At 44.2% G+C, this 24,435-nt stretch overlaps 1 protein-coding gene and 1 pseudogene across 1 annotated transcript in view; both read right to left on the bottom strand.

Moving 5' to 3' along the window:
- The window catches only part of LOC113628340 (cytochrome c oxidase subunit 6C-like), a 16,179-nt pseudogene extending 15,643 nt beyond the window's left edge, over positions 1-536 (bottom strand).
- The window catches only part of MSRB2 (methionine sulfoxide reductase B2), a 22,929-nt gene extending 1,697 nt beyond the window's left edge, over positions 1-21,232 (bottom strand). The window contains exons 1-4 of the mRNA XM_027121819.1: positions 21,072-21,232; positions 11,566-11,666; positions 6,214-6,290; positions 427-574 (exon numbers count right to left, since the gene is read on the bottom strand). Of these exons, the coding sequence (XP_026977620.1) occupies positions 427-574; positions 6,214-6,290; positions 11,566-11,666; positions 21,072-21,189 (444 nt within the window). The 5' untranslated portion in view covers positions 21,190-21,232. The remainder of the gene's footprint in view (positions 1-426; positions 575-6,213; positions 6,291-11,565; positions 11,667-21,071) is intronic.
- Between the last annotated feature and the right edge of the window lie 3,203 nt (positions 21,233-24,435).

The raw sequence follows: 24,435 nt of genomic DNA, 5'->3' as shown, positions 1-24,435 counted from the left end.
GTCTTTGACAGACACCTTTTTTACATTTTGTTATCTCCCTCCTTCTCGGAAGGGGGCCGGACATCCTGGAAATTTACCCATTGTCTAAGAAGCCCCTACTGTCTGGAGAGTTCTTAATCATTAGCTGGAACAATGTCCCTCGAGTCCCACAGTCTCTGTGCAACAGAATGTAAAGGGCCAGCTCTCTCTTTCAGATCCTTGCTCTGCTCCCATCTCTGCAAGGCTTGAATCAGGAAAGGCTCCTTCTCGGGTCTGCAGTGCCCAGAGTGATGGGAGATAGGGACCAGCAGCACGGGAGAAACCCAAGGTGCTTCCGTGACAAAAGTGCTCCCGGCCATAACACCAGATATGCAAGGACAAGCGAGCTCTCTGTGGCATTTGGGGCGGCATTGGGGAAAGCCAATCAGAGAAAACAAAGACACCCACCTGCTTGCAGATGACCTCTGTGCGAGCTGGTCCCAACGAGGTGTCCACACGTCGCAGGATCCCTGTGTTACTCTCATCAGAGCCAGACGTCCCGTGAGCCTCAGAAAACGAAGGCCATCCAGTGCCTGAGCAGTACTTTTTCTCAGAGCTGTGTTAGACATCATGACATTACAGCTGTGAAGGCTGCTATTACCATACAAAGAGCATTTTATGCCCCGAATCATTTTTCTTCCAAGCACGATTCGATTCCCTTCTCCTCTGCCAGACCCCAAGGCCAGTTCTGTGAACCACTGGTTCCACAGGAATCTGCCCACTGCATCTCCACTATTAAAGACGCCATCTCATCAGGTCAAAGATTTCTTGTTCCTTTGATGTCGAAGGCATCCCTCTCAAGGACTAAAAACATGAGGAGCTTTGTGAACTGCTGCACGTTAGGAAACAGATCAAATCCCTGCGTTCTAAACGTAGGAAAGGGGGAAATAGGAATGAAATAATAGTGGTCGAAGGAGGGCATTGTGAGTTTAGTGTATCAGAGAAGCGTGAGAACTGATGAAACAGCCGTCTTCAGCCACCGGAACTTCGGGTTATCGAAATTCAAAGCCTGACTGCCTTCAGGGGTTCAGGAGCTGCCTGTGTCACTTCTTAGCTGTGTGAGATTGGACAGGCTGCTTATTCTCTCCAAGCCTCAGTTTTCTCATCTGTAACATGCGGATAATCATATCTACGTTATAGAGATGCTCTGGGCGTTTAAGGAGCTGTGCTGTGGGGCAAGTGGTGATAGATAAGCCTGGGCACCCAGAGTCATCACCGCAGTGCAGTGACCTTCCTGGGGAAGCGCCACAGGGACGAATGATGCTGGGGGCGGGTGATGGTGGTGGCAGAGGAGCCGGCAAGAGGAGGAGGGCAACAGGCAAATCTACTCATCAGAGACTCACTCTAAGTGCTTTGAAAGACGACTCCTTAAATCACACTAGGAAAACATTTTAAAGGGCAGGGAAATGGCTCTCTCTATCTGAGGAGGAGAGACAAGAAATGAATTGTAAATTCTTCAAAAAAAACCCCAAAACACCAAAAACTGAGTAAAGAGGGGGGAAAAGTGGCAAATAATCAAATCCCTAGACTAGGAGCACAGAAGGAAGCTCAGTTTAGAGCACGAACCCCAGCAGAAAGAGTCTAGTGCAAGACAGAGACTCAAACGTTCTGGTCTTGGGACCCCTCTGTACTACAAAATTACTGAGGATCTCTGAGAACTTTTGTTTACATGCGTTTTGTCTATCGATACTTAACAAATTAGAAATTATAAGTGAGAATTTAAAAAATATATATGCATTAAATTATTTTTAAAAATAATAAATTCATTACATGCTAACATAACCTATTTTTACAACAATAATTCTATTTTCGAAACTGAAACAAACATTTAGTGGGAAGAGTTGCACTGTTTTATAACTTTGTAAATCTCTTTAATGTCTAGCTTAAAAAAAATGACAATTGACTATATGTGCTCGTGCATTCAGTCTGCTGCAGTGCTGTTTCGACTGAAGTGTAGGAGGATGTGGTCTCGCGGATACGCAGTTGCAAAAGGGAGCACCTCGAAGAGCCCTGAAGAGATCCCAGGAACTCAGGTATAGCTCTGAGGTTGACTTCTGAGAGACTCGGGTGAAGCCAGGCTCTGTCTGTTATGTCTATGCAACCTTGGCAAGTTATTTAATCTTGTAAAACCTCTGTGTCCTGATCTTCAGAATCATAATGGCATTGTTATTTCATGGGGTTACTGAGAGGATTAACTGAGATGCTTTCTACTTTACTGTTTTTAGCATAGTGTCAGACACGTGGTACTTAAGTCAGTAGCTATTATTTTTTAAATATCATTATTAGTAGTAGTAACAGGTATCCATGAAATTTGAGCAGCTGTGGGTCCAATGAGAAGTGTCTGCACATTCAGATTGGGTTCTCTGCAACCCTTTTTGTTTTCCAAGGGTTCAAAAGTATTCATCCGAGCTACTTTGGTCCAGGGAAAACCACTTTAAGTATCTTTTAATCATAGCTTTTCCACACTGAACATTATATATAAACTAGTGATCATTAAAGGAATTTTGATGGAGAATTATGAATATAATAATTTTTTTAATGAATGAATCTAAGACTAATAAAAAGTCATTTAAAACATTTGATGGGAAACAATAAAAGTATTATTGATGCAATTAACAGAATCGGGAGATTTTACCAGGTAATATGAGAGGCCCATCATGTATCATTTAAGAGTGAAAACTTAAATATTAAGGTGAATTAGAAATTCCAACATACATATTTAAATGATTAGCAGATTGTAAGGCCCTCCCTTGAGAAGCTAAAACCATTCTGGACCATCTTTAGTCATGTACTCTTAGAGGTGCTTCTTTTGTTTAGTTTTGTTATATGTTTATTTGCTTTGTTTTTATCTTAGTTTCTGGAAATTCCACAGCCCCCCAAACAGCAGCAGAGGCACTTGGTGACAACTGACAACCCTCATGGTAGGAGAATTTCCATTCCTTTGAAGGAATGGGAGATCACAAAAGGTTAACAATGTTACTAAGTTCCTATTAACACCTAGGATGTCAGGATATTCTGTAAAAAGGGAACTAACATCAGGCTCTCAGTTTCCTTCTATTCTAAGATTTATGACCATGAAACATGTGATCTCACAGTAGATTTTAATAAACACTTTCAGAATCAGTGTGGGGGGGGCAGGGGGAGGAGAAGGGAGGGGAATAGAGGAAGCAGGGGAGGGGCAAAGTCACAAAATTCCAAGGTTAAGGAAGCAACAGCCTGGAGTCCCCAGGGGAGTGATAAAATCCCTAGAGCGCTCTTGACTTGGAAGCCCTGGACTAAATGTCTCTGAGTTGTCTCCCCCAGAATGTGCACCATACTGGTTTGGCCTGAAGGGAAGTGTGCAGGCAGCAAGGAGCCCAGCAGCCAGGAGACAGTGATCCCTCATCCACTTGATTCCTTAACTGTTTAGTTTTGGTTGACTTTTCACCTGGTTTTGACTCTGTACAAGCATTTGAAGGAATGTTTCTTTCTTTTCTACTCCTGCTGTCTATTACTGAGGCTGGAGACTGGGGACAGAGAGAGAGGGAAAATGAGAGGTCAAACAAGAATCCCTACAGCTATCCACCCTCCTGAATGGGAAGCACTGTCAGGAATATAGTCTTCATTTATAGATTCTCATTAATTAGAAAAAATTCTCAAGAGTTCCTCATTATCAAAGACACATTCATGTATATGGCCCTAAGAAGGATCTGTCTCTAAGAATGTCTCATTGCTAACATGTATCCAGTGCTTGGCATGTGTGAGGCATTGCTCTGGTGCTTTCACATGTATTAACTCATAACTCAGTTAATCCTCCCAACAACTTTATGAATTCAGTACTACTAGCATGCTCATGTTACAGGTGGGGAAACTGAGGCACAGAGAGGTTAAGAAACTTGCCTGAGGTCACACAGCAGTGAAGCCAGGATGTACATCTACAGACTTAACCACTGTACTACACTGTCTCTCCTATAAATAAATGCATCTTTAAGAAGAGTACGTTCTGGAACATAAAAGATTCTTATGAATATATTCTTATTTTTCTCAGTCTCAGCTGCAGCAGCAGCAGCAGTGGGAGGAAAAAAATGGAACAAACTCAAAAGTCCTTAAGAAATGAAAATGGAGGGCTTCCCTGGTGGCGCAGTGGTTGAGAGTCCGCCTGCCGATGCAGGGGACGCGGGTTCGTGCCCCGGTCCGGGAGGATCCCACATGCCGCGGAGCGGCTGGGCCCGTGAGCCATGGCTGCTGAGCCTGCGCGTCTGGAGCCTGTGCTCCGCAACAGGAGAGACCGCAACAGTGAGAGGCCCGCATACCGCAAAAAAAAAAAAAAAAAAAAAAGAAAATGAAAACTGCAACTAAAACTAAATGATTGAAAAGAAACAAACAGGTTGGTAGGTCATTAAACTGGCCACTTGATGAAAGGGCTTTTGGGGAACTGGCTGGTATTCTCATTAGTCTTGGCTGCTTTGGGGATGGTCGCTCAGCTTCCTTAATTTGGACGAACACTGTGCTAATACAGTGGCTACTGGTCACATGTGGCCTTTCAAGATTAAATTATTTAAAATTATTTAAAATGAAATAAAAATTCAGTTTTTCCGCCGCATCAGCCACATTTCAAGTGCTCAACAGCCATGTGTGATTGGTGGCCACCGAAGTGGACGGAACAGATACAGAACATTTCCATCATCACAGAAAGTTCTACTAGACAGAGTTTTTTGCTCTGGTCTCTCCGGTCCCTACCTGCCCCCAACATTCTGTGATTTACTGACAGAACCTGGCTGGGCATTGGGTAGGAAGAGAGTGTCATCTTTACAGTACAGAAACTGGAACGCCAATGAAGTTGAAAACAAAGACTCAGATGTAGGAAGGAACATGGTCTTGAAAGATGACCTCACATCTTTTGCCTTCACAGTCAAAAGATGGAAACAGAACATCTGGCTGTTTACTACATAGTCACAAGGCCGTGCTTTATACTTTTACAACACGGTTCTTTGGCTAAAAGCAGAGTGGCCATCTCAAGGTCCCACTTCTCCCTTTTAATAGAACCAAAGGTCAAAGAATAACTAATGGTTCAGAAATATGCATCCATTTTACTGTTCCTAGCTTCCCCTAGGCCATCTCAGCCTGACTGCCATCTTTCTTTTTTTTTAAAGATTTATTTTATTATTTATTTATTTATCTTTTTGCCGTGCCGCAAGGCTTGTGGGATCTTAGCTCCCCGACCAGGGATTGAACCCGGGCCCTTGGCAGTGAGAGCAAGGAGTCCTAACCACTGGACTGCCAGGGAATTCCCCTGACTGCCATCTCTGCTATCTCCTCACCAGCCACCGACAGAGTGAATGAAGCCGGACAAAGCTCTGCCCTTCCGTAAGCGTGAAGGAAAATCAATCCTAATTGTTCCTCATCCTTGCAGGCGGGGTCTGGCTTTCCAAATTCAGCCCACATTAGCAGCCTAGGAAAGCCCAGGTCTGCTCAAAGCCCAAGGCACATAATGAAGCACTGCCTAATGGAAGATTCACAGAGCTGGCTTGATTTATATTTTAGTCTAAACCAATTTAGGGTTGATGCAAAAGAAAGGAAAACATCTTTGAAGTTCTGAAAAACAGGACTTCAAAGATGTTTTCCTTTCTTCTTCATCGAATCTACTTTTTTTAGACTGTTTCCTGCATGTCTAAACAAAAAAGCCTTTGTTGAGAGATTTCAGATCCTGATCGACTTAAAAGAGGCTTTGAAATCAAGGGACAATTAAATTTACTTTTAGCTACATAGAAGAGAGCATGGTATTCACTACCGTCAAGCACTGTGGGGAATCTATCCTCATAAAATTCTACATTTCCTAAATTAAATTATAAACCCATTTCTCCCTGGGAGAGATACAGTTTTAATCACATGGCCAAGCAAATACCATTATGGTTTAGATTTATTTAAATGCTTTCCCAGGAAAAAAACTCTAATAGCTTTATCGTAAGGTGCCCACCAAGTTTCTTTTGTTTTTAGCTGTTTCTTGGGGATACAGAAAGAAAGAATGTAGGCTAAGAAGTTAATGCTCTAAACACTAGAAATAATCAAGATAGGCAAGAATCTTAAATGAACAGCCCTCCTTATAGCAACCAGGCCAAATGAGAAGGGCAATTAAAAACATCATGGCCCCAGAAGGCAGAGCTGTATGAATTTAGAGGCTTACTCTCCTTCGGTACCTTTTGATCTTTATCTCACCTGAAAAGCGGGCTGTCACAGCACACACAGTGATACATTCCTGATTCCTTGTTGTTCAGGTAGATCCCACTGAAAGGCTGAAAGTAAATGAGATACATCACCTTCAGGTTTCTCATAACGCCAGCAGGACACAATACAGCAGATCCAAATCCAAGATTAAGTCTCCCAATAAAGGAATTTTTATACTAATCTGACAAAGTGCAAATATCACTGGAGAGAAAATTACAACACGCCCAGTGAAGAAGCCTACAGGCTTGTTTACGACCGGGCTTTATTGTGCCAAATATTCAAATTATGACATTAATAATGCTTTGTATTTATATAGCATGTTTCACCCAAGAACATCAAAGCCTGTGAAAAAGCAAGAGAACCGCACCTCTGGATTGTGTAAGATCTTGGTCACCATTTCAAAAGAGTTATTAATACAACAGGAATCTAGTCCACTGTCTAAAACACTTTGAAATCTCCAATTAAAGACAGGATATAGGTATATAAAAAGCAAAGCTCAGTGAGATTAGCTTGTGCCTTTAATATGCTTTACGTGGTGTTTAGGACACTGCATACTTAATAAATGCTAAATAATGAGCTAGATTCTCCCAGGGCCTAAGTTACTACTTAGATGAAATTACCACGTTAATTGTGGCTTAGGAGTTTGCAGGTTCCGAGAGGAACACAAGGAGACTTGAGGCAATGAATGAGCCAAGACTAATTTTTTTTAATGTTATTTTGTAAACTGATCTCATTGTTTGAAAAAAAAAAAAAAGACTATTTTTGCCCAGTTCCTTTCGTCATCTCCTGTCAAAGGAATGTTAAAAAAAAGAAACTCTTGGGCTTCCCTGGTGGCGCAGTGGTTGAGAGTCTGCCTGCCGATGCAGGGGACAGGGGTTCGTGCCCTGGTCCGGGAAGATTCCCACATGCCGCAGAGCGGCTGGGCCCGTGAGCCATGGCCGCTGAGCCCGCGCGTCCGGAGCCTGTGCTCCGTAATGGGAGAGGCCACAACAGTGAGAGGCCCATGTACCGCAAAAGAAAAAAAAAAAGAAACTCTTGAACAAGCCTAGTGTGAAAATCTACAAGCAGTGGCTAGTGGCAGGCACTGTCCCATTTTATGGAGAGAAGCTGAGGCACAGGGTGGGTCACTGAGTCCCAGCACTGACTCAGGAAACGAGCAGCCCCCTTGGTCCTCTCGAGACGTCCTACCTCGACAAGTCCACAGGTCAAACATTCACACTCCTCGTGGTAGGACTAACAGCCCATTTTCAGGGAGCTGCATAATGGACAATTTCAAATTAACCTACTGAGCCCACCATCTCAGCACACTTGGATGTTTTCCCTCTTTAAAAACCCTGAACTTGGCTGCAGACATCCGAATGGTGGTGAGCTGGTCTTTTTCTGGCCCGTCCCCTCGAAGGCCTGTACCCAACGCTGGCATGAATGGGCATCTGGAGTGAAAAGGAAGTTTCGCATCCCCCCCACCTGGGCTGATGAGGCACACATGCCAAAGGGCTACCCAGACCTGAAGGTGATCTAGAGAAGCCTACTCATGCGATCGGGACAGCCTGATAATATTCAAAATATAATTCTGTCATTGCAGGGACAGTTGGGCAGAGGAAGTGACGGGGAACTGATAGCACAGTAAGTTAAAGAAAAAAAATCAAACATAAAAGAATCCTTAGCTGATGTATTTTATGAAATGACATCTCTCCTCCGCCTCCTTACCTGATTTCCTCTGTCTGCCCTCTCACCCTTCCTCCCCAGTTTTATACAAGGCCTATCACTTATTTAGGGCTTCTCGCTTGTTCATTCCAGTATTTACTTGAAAACCTAGTATGTATCCAGTGCTGGACTGGGTACTAAGGCTGCAGAGATGGAAAAACAAAATGAAACCAAACCAACCCACAGTTCCTGCACTTGGAATCTGCTACCAAATTGGGAAGAGACACGTGAGCTGGCAGCTGTCACACCACATGACAGGAGCTCTGATGGAGAGGTTAGTAGGGAGTGAGGATAGCACTAGGCCCTTTACTACTAGGGGAGTTTTCACCAAGGCTTTCTGCACCAGGTAACGTCTGAGATGTCTGAGATCAGGGTTTTCTTTTTCTTTAATCTTCTATCATCATTATTTTTCATTGCATGGCTGATTGGTGTTTATTACAGGAAATGCCAAGACACTAAACTGAGTTCCGAAGGATGAGTAAGAGTTAATCAAATGAAGAAATGGAAGAGTATTTCAGACAGACAAGCAGCCTGGGCTGGGCCCACGTGACAGAACAGGGCAAGGTGGAGAAGGGAGAAGAGGTTGCTGCAAAGGTGGGGAGGGCCAGATCATAGTGGCTTTGTCAGACCACGCTAAAGAGTTTTCGTGCCATCCCACTGAAAATGGAAAGCCGTTGGAAACTTTTAAAGTGGGTGTGCACACGATCAGAGCTGTTTTTTATCAACAGAAGGAGTACTTGACATGCACATGAAGAATGGATTGGAATTGGGGCAGGAAGACACTGGAGGCAAAGGACAGTCAAACGGCCACCAGTTCAAGCCTAGATTTAACTGTGGCAGGAGCAGTGGAAATAAAAAGACTAGAATAGATTCAAGAATTATTTAGAAGAGAGAACTGAAATGCGTGACTGTCAGAGTCAGAGACGTAATGACTTTCAAGATACACCTTCCCCTGGGTTTTCAAAGTCTGTCCTAAGGACTGAGTATTTGTGTACTGCCCCCACCAAGTTCAAGTTTAAGCCCTGACCCGCAATGTGATGGTGTTAGGGGGTGGGGCCTTTGGGAGGTGATGAGGACATGAGGGTGGAGCCCTCAAGAATGGGATTAGTGCCCTTATAAGAAGAGACATGAGAGAGATGACCTCTTTCTCCACCACGTGAGGACACGGCAAGAAGGTGGCCATCTGCAAACTAGGAAGAGAGTCCTTATCAGGAACTGAATTGGCTGGCACATTGATCTGGGATTTCTCAGCCTCCAGAACCCTGAGAAATGAATGTTTGTTGTTTAAGCAGCCCAGTCTGTGGCATCCTGCTACAGCAGCCCGTGCTAACACAGTCTGTCTGCACCAATGCGAGTTCTCTCTTCTTTTATCTTTTCCATACTATGAATACATACCTGTTGGAAACAGATGACACACTCAAAAGGAATGATTTGCAGATAATATCACACAGCACTATTTACAAAGGTGGGGACAGGGCCGATGGAGACCAACAGGGAAGGTGAAGCACCCCTGGGCCAGTGACTGAGAACACGCTACTGGCCTGTGGGACACAGAGCGGGCAGGACCCGTGAGGCTGCAGCTGGAGGGGAGGGCTGCCTGCAGAAGCTGCAACCTGCATGGGAGGAACACAGTCCTAGGGGGACCCTGGATGCCTGTTTCTCCACTGTGCCCTCTGATCTTGCTGGCATCTCCCAGGGGCCAACCCAATCAGGAGTCAGAGGGCAAGGGAGCCGGTTAGTCTTCCCAGAACTCAGAGCAGAATGAGGCATGTGGATGGCGGATGTGGAAGGCAAAGAATGACCTGCATAAAACCTACCTTCTATTGATATTTGACTTTTAGTTATCGCTTGACCAGGCTGTAAACCCCTTCGTCGTACCTAGCAGAGTGCTAGCAAATTACTGCTGTCCAATAAAGAGCATGTGCAACTGAATTTTAATTTTGAGTCACCAAATAGAAAGCTGAGGCATTTTACTTCTCTTTCCTTACCCTCATGGAGCTAACTAAGGCTTATAGTTCTGCAACGTTCTAAAAAGTTAACTGTGGAAATGGATCAACTGAAAGGGATTTATAACATTACTTAAAATAATAGATGATGCTCATTTTGTCAAAGGGCCAAATGCACAGAGTATATTATACCATTTGTTTGAAAATCCCACATATTTATTCTCCTAAACATCTGGCAGCTCATCTCCAGGCTGCCGTCTCCAGCTCCACACCCTGCGTGGCTCTGTCCCTCAGAATAGGGCCGGCTTACAATGCTATGGGAATGCACACAACTGCACAGGGAATCACGTGTGGCTCCCCTGTGCTATCTGCACTATGGCTAATGTAGTCTCTTTCCCAGTGAAGCCTTTCTTAAAATCCCACCCACAGGAAGTTTTCAAAAATACCAGTATTTCACCAGAATCTATTGGGATCTGCTGGCCGGTCTAACAGCTTTAGGATCAGTGGCGAAGTCGAGGGTGAGACCACGGTTACACGGTCATAGCACATGGACAGCTTACCTGAATTTTGCAGGGACTGCTCAATTCAAAGATATAAATATTCTACAGCTTTTGAAACCGCTGCACTGTGGTCCACTCCGTGGGGTCTGCTTCACCAATGAAAATATCTAATAACCTGGTTCAATAACTATATTCCAGTGGTCATATTTGGGACTGAGACAGACTACTTGTTGGGAAATGCAGCACAGTAAACATGGTACATACTATAATGAGGAACCACTGAGGGCTGTTCTCTCAGGAAATGAAAGAAAGCTGAGATTACCGAAGTCGGCTTCAATAATGTGTCCTTCTCATGGCCTGCAGTCATGTGACAGTCACCACGGTTTATTTTTTGAGCGCCTGTTATCTGCAGGCACCATGCTATGTGCTGGGGTATATACCAAGGATGGCAAATGCTAAGAAGAGAAAGTACTGGTAAAAGCAAACCCATCGGGGCTGAGGAAAGGCTTCCCTGTGGGAGTGAGAGTGGGGCCGAGAGCTGAAAGGTACGTGTGAATGGGTCCGGGTGTTGGTGGTGGGGGAGGACACAGGGTGTAAAGGCCCGAATGGAGGGGAAGCCCAGGGTCTGAGAGCTGAAAGAGGATAGTGTGGCCGGAGTGCAGCGACCAGGGGGAAATGTGGCCAGATCTGAGGACAGCGGGTGGAGGTAGGGGCCAGAGCCTTTAGGGCCTCATTAGCCACTTTTCAACTTTTCTCTTTACTTTGAAAGCAGTGGGAAGCCACTGAAGAATTTCGAGCAGGGGGTGATGTGGTCAGATCTGTTTCCAAAAGAGAATGGCAGCCGTGAGGAGGGCAGCTGTGAGGAGAGCATCTGGAGGCAAATGCACGCAAGCCAGGGCTGGGGGGAGCCTGGACCAGCCTGCAGGTGAGAGCAGCGGAGGGAAGCCGAGTATGGGAAGGTTCTTTAGGAGGCAGAATGGGTGGGCGAGGCGACGACGGAGGGCAGTGTGTCCAGAGGAAGGATTCTGGTTTGCACAACTGGATAGATATTCATGGCCGAAGAAGGAGAGCAATGAAAGGCACCAGATTCGCAGAGCAGATGATGAGTTAGGTTTCGTAGCGAGATAGATTCCAACCTGTCTTGCCCTGCCCCCAACACATCTACTCAGAAACTGTCAGTCGGTGTAGCTTACCGGTTCCGTCCCTTTTTCTCTCGTGACATGGAACTGCTCTGGAGTCAGCTTCTTCTGCCACTCACTCTTGGAGAGAACTGGCTTCCGCTTTGTAAGGGACCCTGTGTCGTTAAATAGGGATTAAAAAAAATTAAAACAGCAAGGCCCAGAATGCTGAGGTTGACTTCCTTGGATTTGTCTAAGAAAATTTAGTTATTTACCCAAAGAATTAGAGTCATGCCTTTACTACAAATATTTATATTTTTAATTGTTTTTCGTATTTCATTGCATTGTTCGGGATCTCAAAATTACTACTGTATAAGAATTTATTTACTTTAATAGCAATGATCGACAAATTGCAAATTATAAGATGGGTGCTACTGACTTTCAAATGATGTCTGTGATCAAGTTAAGGACTTTTATATTTTCTATATTATTAAAATATATTTTGCTTGGAAAAAACCCAGTAAGGCACAATGACCTTTTCTTCCCTAGCCTCTCTACTAAAGTGCACCATCTCCCGGCAAAACACGCCATCCCTTCCACCCCTTCCACCCTTCGTTCTTCACAGAGACCAGAAAGCTTCCACCCCTTCGTTCTTCACAGAGACCAGAAAGCTCAGGTACAAAATACTGTAACTGACTCATTAGTTTAATAAGAAATGAGTAATAAGTAGAGAGCCAGTTTTCCAGTCCTGCTGGGGCACAGAAGATAAGAGGCACCTGAAATACGAAATAAGGTAGAATAAATTCTCCTTGGGTTACTAAGGGTAGAAATTCATCTTTCTTCTATTACTACGTTCAAAGGAGTGTTTCCTGTCAGGATACAGCTGGGAGTAGCTGAGTGATTGGAGAGAAAAGATCGTGGAGCCAGTGGGTTATTAAACCCCTCCTCCTTGCTGGTTTATAAAGATATCTCTGATTTTGTTTGTCAAGGGAGGTCTTATTAAAAATTCTTTTGTGTGGAAAAAATAAGAGACTCCTATAGCACATACTCCTGAACGGGAAACTGAGACCTACCATAATCTATTATCATGCTTCATGGTTTTTTTCCACTTTTGTCTTCCTTTCTTCTGCTCCCTTCAGCTTCGTTTTTACAACTTTTTTTTCCAGTGAGTGTAAACATAATAACTTTAGCCAAAGAGAAGTAGGAAGCCTAATGTATATTATAATAAATAAACGTTTTAATCATCCAAACGTTTTAATCATCCAACGTTAAGAATATGAGAGGACCTTATCATCTGCTTACACCTCAACTTACAAAGGAGAAAATAAGGCCCAAAGGGTTAGTAACTTGACCACAGCACTGAAGATGAAATGTTAACTACCTGTGATGTCACCACCCACATAACAAACATGTCAGAAAATCGTAGCTGAATTTCATTTTTGGTTACAAAAAAGAAAGTCGTAAATAATCTTTCAGCAAGAGAAGACTTGTATCTTCATCACGAGTTCATAACACTGCACAATATGGTATTTTCAGTATTATATATTATTGACTGCTATGGTTGTCTACATTTTAGTTAAGGGTTTTTATCTGTTAAATATATTAGAAGGTGTCCTTTCTTAAATACTTTTTATAAGGCCATGGGGATTTCTTTTTTCCAATGGAAATATACCTCTGAAATACTCCTATGGAAATATTGCTCAGTTACACACAAATTTTTCAGGAACTCAGCTCCTGGGGAGCAAAGCAAAATGTATTCATGTGATCATTATTACTGCTTAGTGACTTTCAGAGTTATTATGCAGAATGCCAAGTAACAAAGGGAGAAGGAATGATGAAATTTTTAAAATCACCATTTTTGCAATCACTAAAATAATAGACGGATTCAAGCAAGAATCATCAGGGAATTCTAAAACCCTTGGGTGAAAAGACTGTTGAAGAATGGAATAGTTACACATTTTCAAAATATCCCTCAAATTATCAATTTTACAAGTAAGAAAATGTACCTTTACAATGGAAAAGTCTAGAAATCACCCCCTCAACCAAGTAAGCAAGGTTAGCATCACCGACAGTGGGGCCAGCTGACATCATGTGCCTCTGGGTGGGATGCGCTGCACTGAGTCTGCTCTTGGAGAGCTCACCAGGACTTCTTAGGGACACCCAGGAACACTTCATCCTCATCCCATCTACTTCTCCATAGAAGTGACACTAGACATTCTCTCTTCCTGGTATAGTCTACTCCCTCAGCTTGCATGACACCAAATCCTCCCGTCTCTCCAGTTCCTCCCTCTCAGCAACCTTTCTCAGCTCCCCTTCCTCTAGCCATCCTTGAATACTGGTGTTCTTTAGAGGAGTCTGTCTGTCTTAGGCTTTCTTCTATCATTCCTCCACACCCCCTCCCCCACCCTGGGAGATTTTATCCTTAAAGTACCATCTACATGATGAGACTCCGAACCTGTTTTTTCCCTCCATCCTAGATCTCTCTGCTGAGTACTGGATCCATACACAATCCACACCTGGATATCTCCACTAAGCCCATCCCAAACAAAAGAATTTCATGTATCTCCTCCACCCCAACCCAAATCTGGTCCTCCTCTCATGTGCTCCAGCTCATCAACTCCATGTTTCAAACCAGAGAGCCAGGCCACCATCCATGACTCTTCCCTTGCCCTTGCGCCAAGCCCGTTGGTTCTACTTCCTAAATAACTCTAGGATCTGCTCATTCTTACCCCTCTGCAACTACCTTGGATCAGGCCACCATTACCTCCAGCACAGAATATTACAGATTTTTTTCTAATTTGTATGCCCTCCCCTATTCCAACCACTTCTTTTTCCTCACTGCCCAAAACTGCTCAATGTGACATAATACCCTCAAGATAAATTCCAAACTCCTTGATGTGACTTCCAAGGCTCTTCATGGTTGGCCCTGCTTACCACTTCCAACTTCTCCCTTCTACTATGCTTCAGGCCCTCTCAACTGTGGTCCTCTGAGTTCCCCCAGAAGACATCATAGTTTGTTTAGCTTTTTACTTGTTGTTAAGATGGAGTGAAGACTTCTAAGATCCTTACGTGCCAGGACAGAAACCGAAGTCTCCAATCTCTGGTCTCAGTTTACATGTTATCTTCTCCAAGAAATATTCCCTGACCCCCTAAGTCTGGGTTGCAAGCTCCTCCTCTGGGTTCTCACGGCCCTCAGTGCTTCCATGATAGACACGACAATCGCAGGTTAATTTGTCTGGATGTCTCATTCAACTAGAAGCTGAAAGTCTGAAAAAACTGTGTCTTTGTTCAGTGTACCCCTATTTATCAGTGCCTTGGCATTTGATATTCATTTCTTCATTCATTTGGTCATATTCATAGAGCACCTACTATATGCCAGACACTATTCTAGATGCTGGGGATACAGACGTAAAGAAAACAGACGAGAGTCACCGCCCTTATGGAGTTGAGGTAAAGTAACTAAGAATGTAAAACTTTAGATGATTTTTTCAAAAATCACAAAGGATATTAGAGAGCATGAGGATGTTTGTGTACGTATTTATGTGTGCGTATGCACACACACAATTTAAAATAATGAGGGAAGGCCTTATTAAGAAGGCGACATTTCAGCAAAGAGTTGAAGGAAATGAACAAACACACAACATGAATACCTAGAAGAAGCGCACTGCAGGCAAGAGAAGCACCAGGCTGGGTGTGGCTGGCGCATCTGATGAACAGCAAGGAGGCCAGAGCAACGGAGGTGGAGTCAGCAGGGAAGGTTAGTAGAAGTGGCAGCAGACAGATGATGGGGGCCAGATCATTTAGGGCCCTGAAGGCTATTGTAAGGACACTGGCTTATGTTCTGAGTGAGTCTGGAAGTCATTGGAAGGTTAGCTGAGGCATGACATGATCTATCATATTTTAAAAGGATCAGTGGTAGATATACTAAAAAAGTATTTGAAGCAGGGTGAAGTCTGAAGCAGGGGAACCATTACAGAGGCTACTTTAATCTGGCTGAGAGGTGGAAACCTGGATCAGGGTGGCAGCAGGAGAGTGGCTAAGTAGCGAGACGCTGGACACAGTCTGATGGTAGAGCCGGGGGATCTGCTGATGGGTCAGATGTGGAGGTAAGAGAAAGCAAAGGGCCAAGGGTCATACTCCACAGCTTCTGGGCTCTGAAAGATGGGGGAAGACTACAGGAGGAGTAGGTTTGGGAACTTGGTTTTGAATTTGTTAACTTTAAAAATGCCAATCAGATATTCAAGTGGAGATGTCAACTAGGCAGTTGGATATATGGATTTAGAGTTCCAAGAGAGGTCTAGGATGAAAATATAACTTTGTGACTCCTCAGCCTTTAGATGTTATTTATCTTGGACTGGAAGATCCCCAAGTCAGTGAGTGTAGACAGAACAGAGAGAGAGGCCTGAGGGCTGGACTCTGAGGCTCTCCGCAATATACACGTTGAAGAAATGCGGACAAGCAGAGAGGTGGGAAGGAAACCACAAGAATGCAGTGTCCTAGTGAAATGGAGCAGGACCCTATGGTGCTTGCCCCCCATGTCCTCAGGCTGCCTTTTGTCTGTGGAAAAACTTTAGCCAAAGAATAAGTTTAATCAGAGAAGTGAGAAAATGCAGAAACAAAGGAAAACAGTCCAACAAGACCAAATAATAATAGGTTAGTCATTAAGCAAAGTCAAGGACTTTTAGTTCCTCCTCAAGGGCTATAGGTAATATTCTGAGCCATACCCTGTGAGTTGTCTTACAGATACTGAAACCCCGCAAGGTGGAAGAAGTTACATGATGACCAGGCTATAGCCACGACATAAGCAGTCACAATTCTGAGAGCTGGCCTTAAAGAAGTGGAACAAATTGACCCTGGAACTGAACATTAACTGCACTTAAAACAATCCCAAGATGATGCTGATCAGACCACCGATGACCAACTTCAAGATGACTGTCAGAGCTGACTGCGCTGTTTCTGCGTGTAGCCCGCTCCCAGCATGTATAAAAGCTCTTGCCCACTGATTGTCAGTGGGGAGAGTCGGCCTTTGGACAGGCCTCTGCCCCCTCCCCCGCCAGGCTGCCGGCCTCTGAAATAAAGCAAACTTTCCTTCCCACCAACCTGGCCGCTTTATTGGCTTTAGAGCGGCGAGTCCGACCCCATCTTCGGTTACAGTTTCTGGCTCCCAACCTGGGGCTGCTGCACTCTCGCGATATCTGCTCGCGGGGTTTTGCCGAGCTGAGCCGCCATGATGACGCGCCGGGATGGCTGTGAGGAGCCGCTGCTCGAGGCTCGCTGGCCCCGGGAGTGGGGTTTGGGGGGACGCTCCTAGCAGCTGCCGAAACCATGTGTTTGGGGGATCCTCCCTGTTTCTCCCCTGCTCGGCACTGGCTGTCAGCGTACGATTTTCCTTGGTGGAACGGAAACATGCTGGACAAACTGAGGAGCTCCATGACCGAGTAAGTCCACGGGTGTGCAGCCGGCCAAACTTCTCTTTTGAGCACGAAATGCTATCTGCGTATTTTGCCAATTGGTTCTGACGTGTCTGACATTGAGGGCTGTTTGTGAGCACTGAGTGTGTCATTTGGGCATTTTGCCAGTTGGTTCTGACGTGTGTCTACTGTCGAGGACCCTCTGTGTTGGGTAAGTGTTTGGGACGCCACATGGGTCACTGTCTTGGAGGATTGTGACAGTTGTGTCTTCTGGTATGTGAGTGTGTATTCCATTTGTGTGATTGGTATCTTTGCTGTCTTTTGTAAAATGGTAAGGTCAGGTTCAATTCATTAGAAAAATTTTAGCTATGAGATTACGACTAAAGAAAAAGGAAGATAATTTTTTAAACAATATATGACAACAGTATTCTTTATATTTTGGAAAAGAATGGATAAGATGAAACTCTTTTGAAATTCCAAAACCGATTCTTTTTGCATATGCAGTTAGAGAAAGCTGGCTTGATAAAACACTGTTTTCAGAATTCTGACCCTGAGAGAACCAAAATATGCATAGGAGAAAGCTTGATGTTAACTCTTATCATGTCCTTGAAATACAAACACAGCCCACTTTGCCTGAGACTTCAGCCTTGGGTTAAATAGTAAAACTTCAAAAGATGTTTGGGTTTATTAAACACACATCTTGTACCACATTAAAGAGAAATTATGCTATGAGAAAAATGTAAGTTTTTAGAGGTTATGGAATATGTTCTTAAGTTTGCCAATCAGTAAATGCTGGTATAACAGTTCAATTACTTGTTTCTTGGTTTTGTTAAGGCTTTTAAGGGTTAAAAATTGTAATATGTAATTAAAGCTACTAAAAATGATAAGGGAAGCATTTCAGTGTGGAAAGCAAGTAGGATATGTGTTGTCGGCGAGAGAAAGTATGAAGAATGGAGATATATTTGTTGAGGAAAAATAAGGATAATAATTTGTCTTACAGTTGGTTGTTTTTGGATGGGCAAAGAAAAGGGACAAATCATATGGATACAAAAAGTGATAAAAGGTTTGCAAAAAAAGGGAATTTTGAGAAAAGAATTTTGTACATTGAAGGAGTGATTAAGATTAGATTGCGGGGGCTTCCCTGGTGGCGCAGTGGTTGAGAGTCCGCCTGCCGATGCAGGGGACACGGGTTCATGCCCCGGTCTGGGAAGATCCCACATGCTGCGGAGCCGCTAGGTCCGTGAGCCATGGCCGCTGAGCCTGCACGTCCGGAGCCTGTGCTCCGCAGCGGGAGAGGCCACAACAGTGAGAGGCCCGCGTACCACAAAAAAAAAAAAAAAAAAAAAATTAGATTACAGGCTTCCCTGGTAGCGCAGTGGTTAAGAATCCATCTGCCAATGCAGGGGACACGGTTCAAGCCCTGGTCCAGGAAGATCCCACATGCCGCGGAGCAACTAAGGCTGTGCACCACAACTACTGAGCGTGCGCTCTGGAGCCTGTGTGCCACAACTACTGAAGCCTGTGCACCTAGAGCCCCTGCTCTGCAACAAAAGAAGCCACTGCAATGAGAAGGTCGCGCACCGCAGCAAAGAGTAGACCCCGCTCGCTGAAACTAGAGAAAGCCCACGCACAGCAACAAAGACCCAATGCAGCCAAAAAAAAAAAAAAAGATTAGATTGGATTTAATTAGGTAAATGAACTTTGTTATTAATAGTAAGCTGGTACAAAACTGGAATTAGGTTTTCTTTCTCCCTGTTAAGAGAACAAAATTTTTCAGGAATATTGAGGTGCTTTTGATAACAGTAAGTTTCTTTCTCAAGCTAACTTCGAGTATTCCAAAGGGCCCCTAGACATCTCAGAAGAAATATTAAAGTAACTAGGATTATTTAGTATGTTAAATTATATGGAAAACATACGATAACTTTCAGATCATACTGCTGAACTGGGTAAGAAATTTGAAGAATTCTAGTGGAAAGCTACTGTTTTGCTTTCAACCACATTTTTGACCCCAGTGCTTGGGATGGAAAAAATTGCCTAGTTATCACAGAGTATAATGACTTATGAGGTGTGTCACTGCTGGCTTTAAGTTTACTGCTAAAAGCACATGTATAATGCTTGTGTGATAATTGGCTATAAGTGATAAAATGTATAGCCTATAAAATGTTTCCCCATCAGCAAACCTCTGTACTTGTTTATGTCTCACTAGTCCTCCCCACGACGTGGATAACTAGGCCAATATATAAACAAGGCCCCAAGTCCACAACACAGGGTTGAATGCAGCTGCACTTTTAACCTTTCCATTTTTTATGTAATTATAACTAATGCTTACTGTATGCCTACTAAGCACCAATATTGTGATAAAACATTTTTAGGTTTGTTTTTCATTTATTCTGTAAAACAACCCTACCATTATCACTATCCTTACAGAAGAAAAAAACAGGCTTCAGCGTACCAAGTTCAAGACGTGCCCAAAGACACAGGGTCAGTGATTGACACTGTCGACTCTGAAACCCCCTTAACCACAGAACTATTACCTGCCCATCATTCTCAGTGGTTGCCTACTAGTTGTTGAATTGAACTTTCATGGTTTACTTAAGCATTCCTTAACTGATGGATGTTTGGGTTAGAGCCAGTTTCTAGTTCTTAAGAGTAATTCTGTTAAAGACATCTGTGCACATATAACTTTGTTCTTCTTTAGAATTATTTCCTTAGAAGGAATTCCCAGGAGGGGGTGTCTGATAAGTTAGCAGTTCCTGTATTGGCGTCTGGCCAAATTTTTTTTTTTTTTTTTTTTGCGGTACGCGGGCCTCTCACTGTTGTGGCCTCTCCCGTTGCGGAGCACAGGCTCCGGACGCGCAGGCTCAGCGGCCATGGCTCACGGACCCAGCTGCTCCGCGGCATGTGGGATCTTCCCGGACCAGGGCACGAACCCATGTACCCTGCATCGGCAGGCGGACTCTCAACCACTGTGCCGCCAGGGAAGCCCTGGCCAAATTTTAACGTTGCTGAAGAACCTCAGATTCCAGGGCAATTCATTAGGCTGTTTTTGACAGCACCAAGTACAAACATGGGACAAATTTCTGCTGAAACCACCACCCTATAAACGGGAATGAGAAGAGCTCCAGCCCACAGCTGTGATGTTTCCATCACCTGTGGTTCTCAGGAAACCAATGCTTGGCACACAGTAGGCACAGAACAAATAATCAGATTGGCTGATTAGAGACACCAAGAGGTTCTGAAGGCCATGGTCCCAAGTCATGTTGGATCAGCTCCCACTGCACACTGCCAGGGCTTTTATTTATTTAACACAGCATTTTGAAAACTTCAAGGGATAAAAAGCATTCCAAGTGACTGGGTACATTTTCAGCACAGATATGTAGCTTTAAATGTCTTCAGTGGACACATAACAAATGGATTCAGAGACTGGATGGCTAGGCATCTGCCCATAAAGCCAATGTACACGAGGCACTAGATTCCCCTGAAATAGGCCTGAAATACGGTGCCAGCTAACGCATGTCTCCACAAGTGATTCCGTACTAAAGGATGAAATGTAAACGTGCCCCAGTCCCACAGAGCAGCCAAAGGCGTTTTGTAGAAAATAGACACACTTTTCCCTAGTTTGTATCACAGCCATTGACTAACGATGGTTATCAGGTTAAAGGAGGTATGGCATTAGTCCACACGTTTCCCTGGGTCCTGGAAACACAGAAATAGAGCAGGTCAGGGAGCAGATCCACAGGCATGCAAAGTCTGAACCGCCTGCTTCTCAGACGCGAAAAGCAGCATACATAACTGGAGAAGGTGGACAGTGTAATAGAGCAGGGGCCACTGCAGCAGAGAGCGCGCGGGGTGGGCTGCTGACCCAACACCTTGAGGCCCGGCTCTAGAGCGTAACATTTTATGCAAAAAAAAAAAGTGTGTGCACATTTGGAGAGAGGATCTGTACCTTTACACAAATCCTCATAGGGTTCAGTGACTCCCCCCGCCCCTAATAATATACAACCAGCTGTCGCAGAAGGAAGGAGGTGGGCGGGCAGGGCGTCCCGAAGGAGCTTTCCGAGAAAGTAAGCGCCAGGTCCAGAACCAGCTGTCGGGCTCCCAAGTGCTGGCAAGTGAAGGGAAACCGAAAGCTGGGAAGTGGCGGCGGGGCCTGCAAGGCCCGCGTCCTACCTGCGTCCTCAGGTCCGGTACTCGCGCCGACGCCGCCCCGGTCCGCTCGGCCCCGGACCGCCCACCCGGGCACTTCTCGGAAGGGAAGGCTCCTAAGCGCGCAGAGGAAGCGCGCCATGACGCTGTACACGACCCTGCGGGGCCCAGGCCGCAGGACCCGCCCACGTCCGAAGGGCCCGCCCACGCCCACAGGACCCGCCCACGTCTTCGGTGCTCCGCTCCGCCCCGCCTCCTCCCACCTCCCATCCTGTCCGGTCTGCAAGCACCGCACCGCGCTGTGCTCCTTACCCCACTCTTGCCCTTTCCGCTTTCCTTCTCCTAACCGCTTCTTGCTCCTGCCCCTATCGTCTCCCCTTGGCCTTCTTTGGCCCCCTCGGCCCATGTACCGCTTACCTCCCTGCGCTGCTCCCCCAAACCTGCCTCTCCCCTTGCAGGCTCTTCCCCTGGTCCCACCCCACAGCACCCATTCCCACTCTACTCCCCACGCCCTCTCCCCCCGCCCCACTGATCTGTTTTAGTTTGTTTGCATTTTCTAGAATTGTTTCTAAATGGAACTATAGATTAGTTTGCTTTTTCTTGAGTTGCACATAAGTGGAACCATTTTTTATTTTGTCTGGCTTCTTTCACTCAGAATAACTATTTTGACAGCCCTTCCTGTTCTTGCATGTAAGAACAAGGAACTGTTCATTCCTTGTTGGTGCTGAGTACTATTCCATTTATAGATATACAACAATGTGTTTACCTAGTCACCTTTTGATAGACATTATCATTCCCAATTTTTCCTTATTAGAAGTAAACCTGCTGGGAATATTTCTGTGCAAATCTGTGTGTCACCGACCAGAGTTCTTGGACTCCTTAGTCAATAGAAATTGATAAGAGGCCAGACAAGAAATTCAGGCAAGGCCTTATTGGCACTCATACTGCAACATGAGGGAGCGAAAACAAGTAACAGGTTCCCTTGCTCGCTTCCTGAGGCAGGGCAAGCTATTTCCTTACATGGGGTGAGGGTAGGTGGCGGGTCCAGGGGCTGTGCTGGAGGGGTGGCTTGGGTGGTCTGGCCACCCCTTTGGTGGTGCTGTGCGCAGGATGCCTGTGCAGGACCCTGGTTTTGCTTCCAGCTCCTCAGAAGTGGCAGTTGTATTTTTGGTCTTTTTGTATGTGTTGTTCATAATTTGCCCCAACTCACAGTTAATTTTACTCCCTTATAGTTTCTTTGTATTTTGTTTCTGGAGGAGAAAGTTTGTCCAGGTGCAAGCCCTACAGCAAAGGGTCCCAGGTCCCAGCCTGCCTCATTTATATGGACATGTGATTTCTTTCTCTTGGGTAAATAACTGGAAATGGAATGGCTAGGTCATAAGGTAAGTGTAACTTTTTAAAACTACCAAAATGTTTTCCAAAGTGGTTGTTTCCCCTTCCATTCTGGGGAGGACCACCAGCTTTACAGAATCCACCAATGCTCCTCTCTTCCAGAAACACCCTCACAGATACATCCAAATAACGTTTAACCAGTTATCTGAGTATCTGGTGGCCCACTCAAGTTGACCTGTAAAATTAACCATCACAGTCCCAAATTGGATAAATAAATAGGAAAACAACAGGGGGAACACTGTAATAACCTACAAACATTTACTATTATGAATTTAAGGAAAACTAATATTATCTATTTGGACAATACTCAAATCTGACTGGACAGATGGTTAAAGGATATGAGGAGATGGTTTGCACAAGGGAAACTACAAATAGTGTACAATCACTTGGGAAAATATTTAGCTTCCCTAAAAATTAAAGAATTGCAAATTAAAAGAGTCCAGTATACTACCTCCTACATGTTAAATTAATAATAGGTTGTTTTTTTTTTAAACCGAAGTTAACAGTGCTTTGGAGACTCAAGTATACTCATGCATTGCTTGTAGAAATAGTGGAATAATTTTTCTGGAAAGAAATCTGACAACATGTACCAAGCATCACAGAATTCATTATATCCTTCCATGTGGCAAATCTGCTCCCGGGAGCAAATCCCAGGGAAAGAATTCAATAAAGAGAAACACTCGATTTTTGCAAAGATGTTTATGCTTTTCATAATAATAGAAGGATCCAAAATCATTAGTAGCTAGGAAATGGCTAAGTAACTCTTGACAAAGTAATACAATGAAACATCATATAGCCATTAAAACTTCAAATATAAAGATTATCTGGATTTATGGAATGATCTATATGAAATAATGCCAATGGGAAAAAGTAGAACACAAAATAGTTAATACTTAAGAAAAATAACATAAAAATATGCGCTATGAAACTGGTCTGAAGCATAAAATTTTGGAAGAAAACTTTTTTGATGAAAGATTTTTTTTGTATTTTTCTCTTCAAATGATTTTTAATTTCACCAATGCTTCGTATTCCTTTTAGATAAATTAGAAAATAGAAGTATACACAATTCTTTTTTTTTTTTTTTTCTGTACGCGGACCTCTCACTGTTGTGGCCTCTCCCATTGCGGAGCACAGGCTCGGGACGCGCAGGCTTAGTGGCCATGGCTCACAGGCCCAGCTGCTCCGCGGCATGTGGGATCCTCCCCGACCGGGGCACGAACCCGTGTCCCCTGCATCAGCAGGCGGACTCTCAATCACTGTGCCACCAGGGAAGCCCCACAACACAATTCTTGAACACTATCTCAGAAATCATTACTGAGAATATTTTGATGTGTATTCTTTCAATCTTTTTCACACATACTGTAGTTGATATGTTTTAATTACTTCCCCTTTCCCTGAACTATACTCTTTCTTTTTTTTTGAAGAATACACTCCTGCCTCAATCCCGCATTCTCATTTATATAATTTGGATAGGATGGCTCTAGAGCAAGATTTCTCAAACTCAGTCCTTTAGACATTCGGAGTCAAATAATTCTTTATATGTATTGAGGGTGGGGGGATGGTTAGGTAATGCTTTGCAGGATGTTTAGCAGCATTTCTGGCTTCTACCCACTAGATGCCAGTAGCATCCTCCTCCAGTTGTGACATTGCCAAATGTCACCTGGGGGGAATCACTGATAGGATACAGATGACTGTATCCTAAAACAGTTTAGGTGTTGTTTAGTGTGTTTTAAAATCTGTCAGTACGTTTTTACAACTTGATTTTATTATTCAGTATTTTGGTTTTTAAAGATTTATTGCTGTAGATAGGTAGACAGACAGGTTTAGATCTACTTCATTCATGTTAACTGCTGTGTGGAATGCATTGTATTGACAAACCTGAGGATATCCATTATTCTACTTAGAGACAGTAGGATGTTTTCATTCTTCAGCTGTTACAAACCATGTTACCATGCTACAAATGAACGACTTTGTACAAACCTCCTTGTTCACCCAA

Source organism: Aethalodelphis obliquidens, unplaced genomic scaffold (genome assembly GCF_003676395.1).
Source record: "Aethalodelphis obliquidens isolate GAN/ISIS:26980383/991018 unplaced genomic scaffold, ASM367639v1 scaffold23, whole genome shotgun sequence".
Taxonomy (NCBI): Eukaryota; Metazoa; Chordata; class Mammalia; order Artiodactyla; family Delphinidae; genus Aethalodelphis; species Aethalodelphis obliquidens.
Note: the sequence above shows the minus strand (reverse complement) of the source record. Positions and strands in the feature narration are given on the sequence as shown.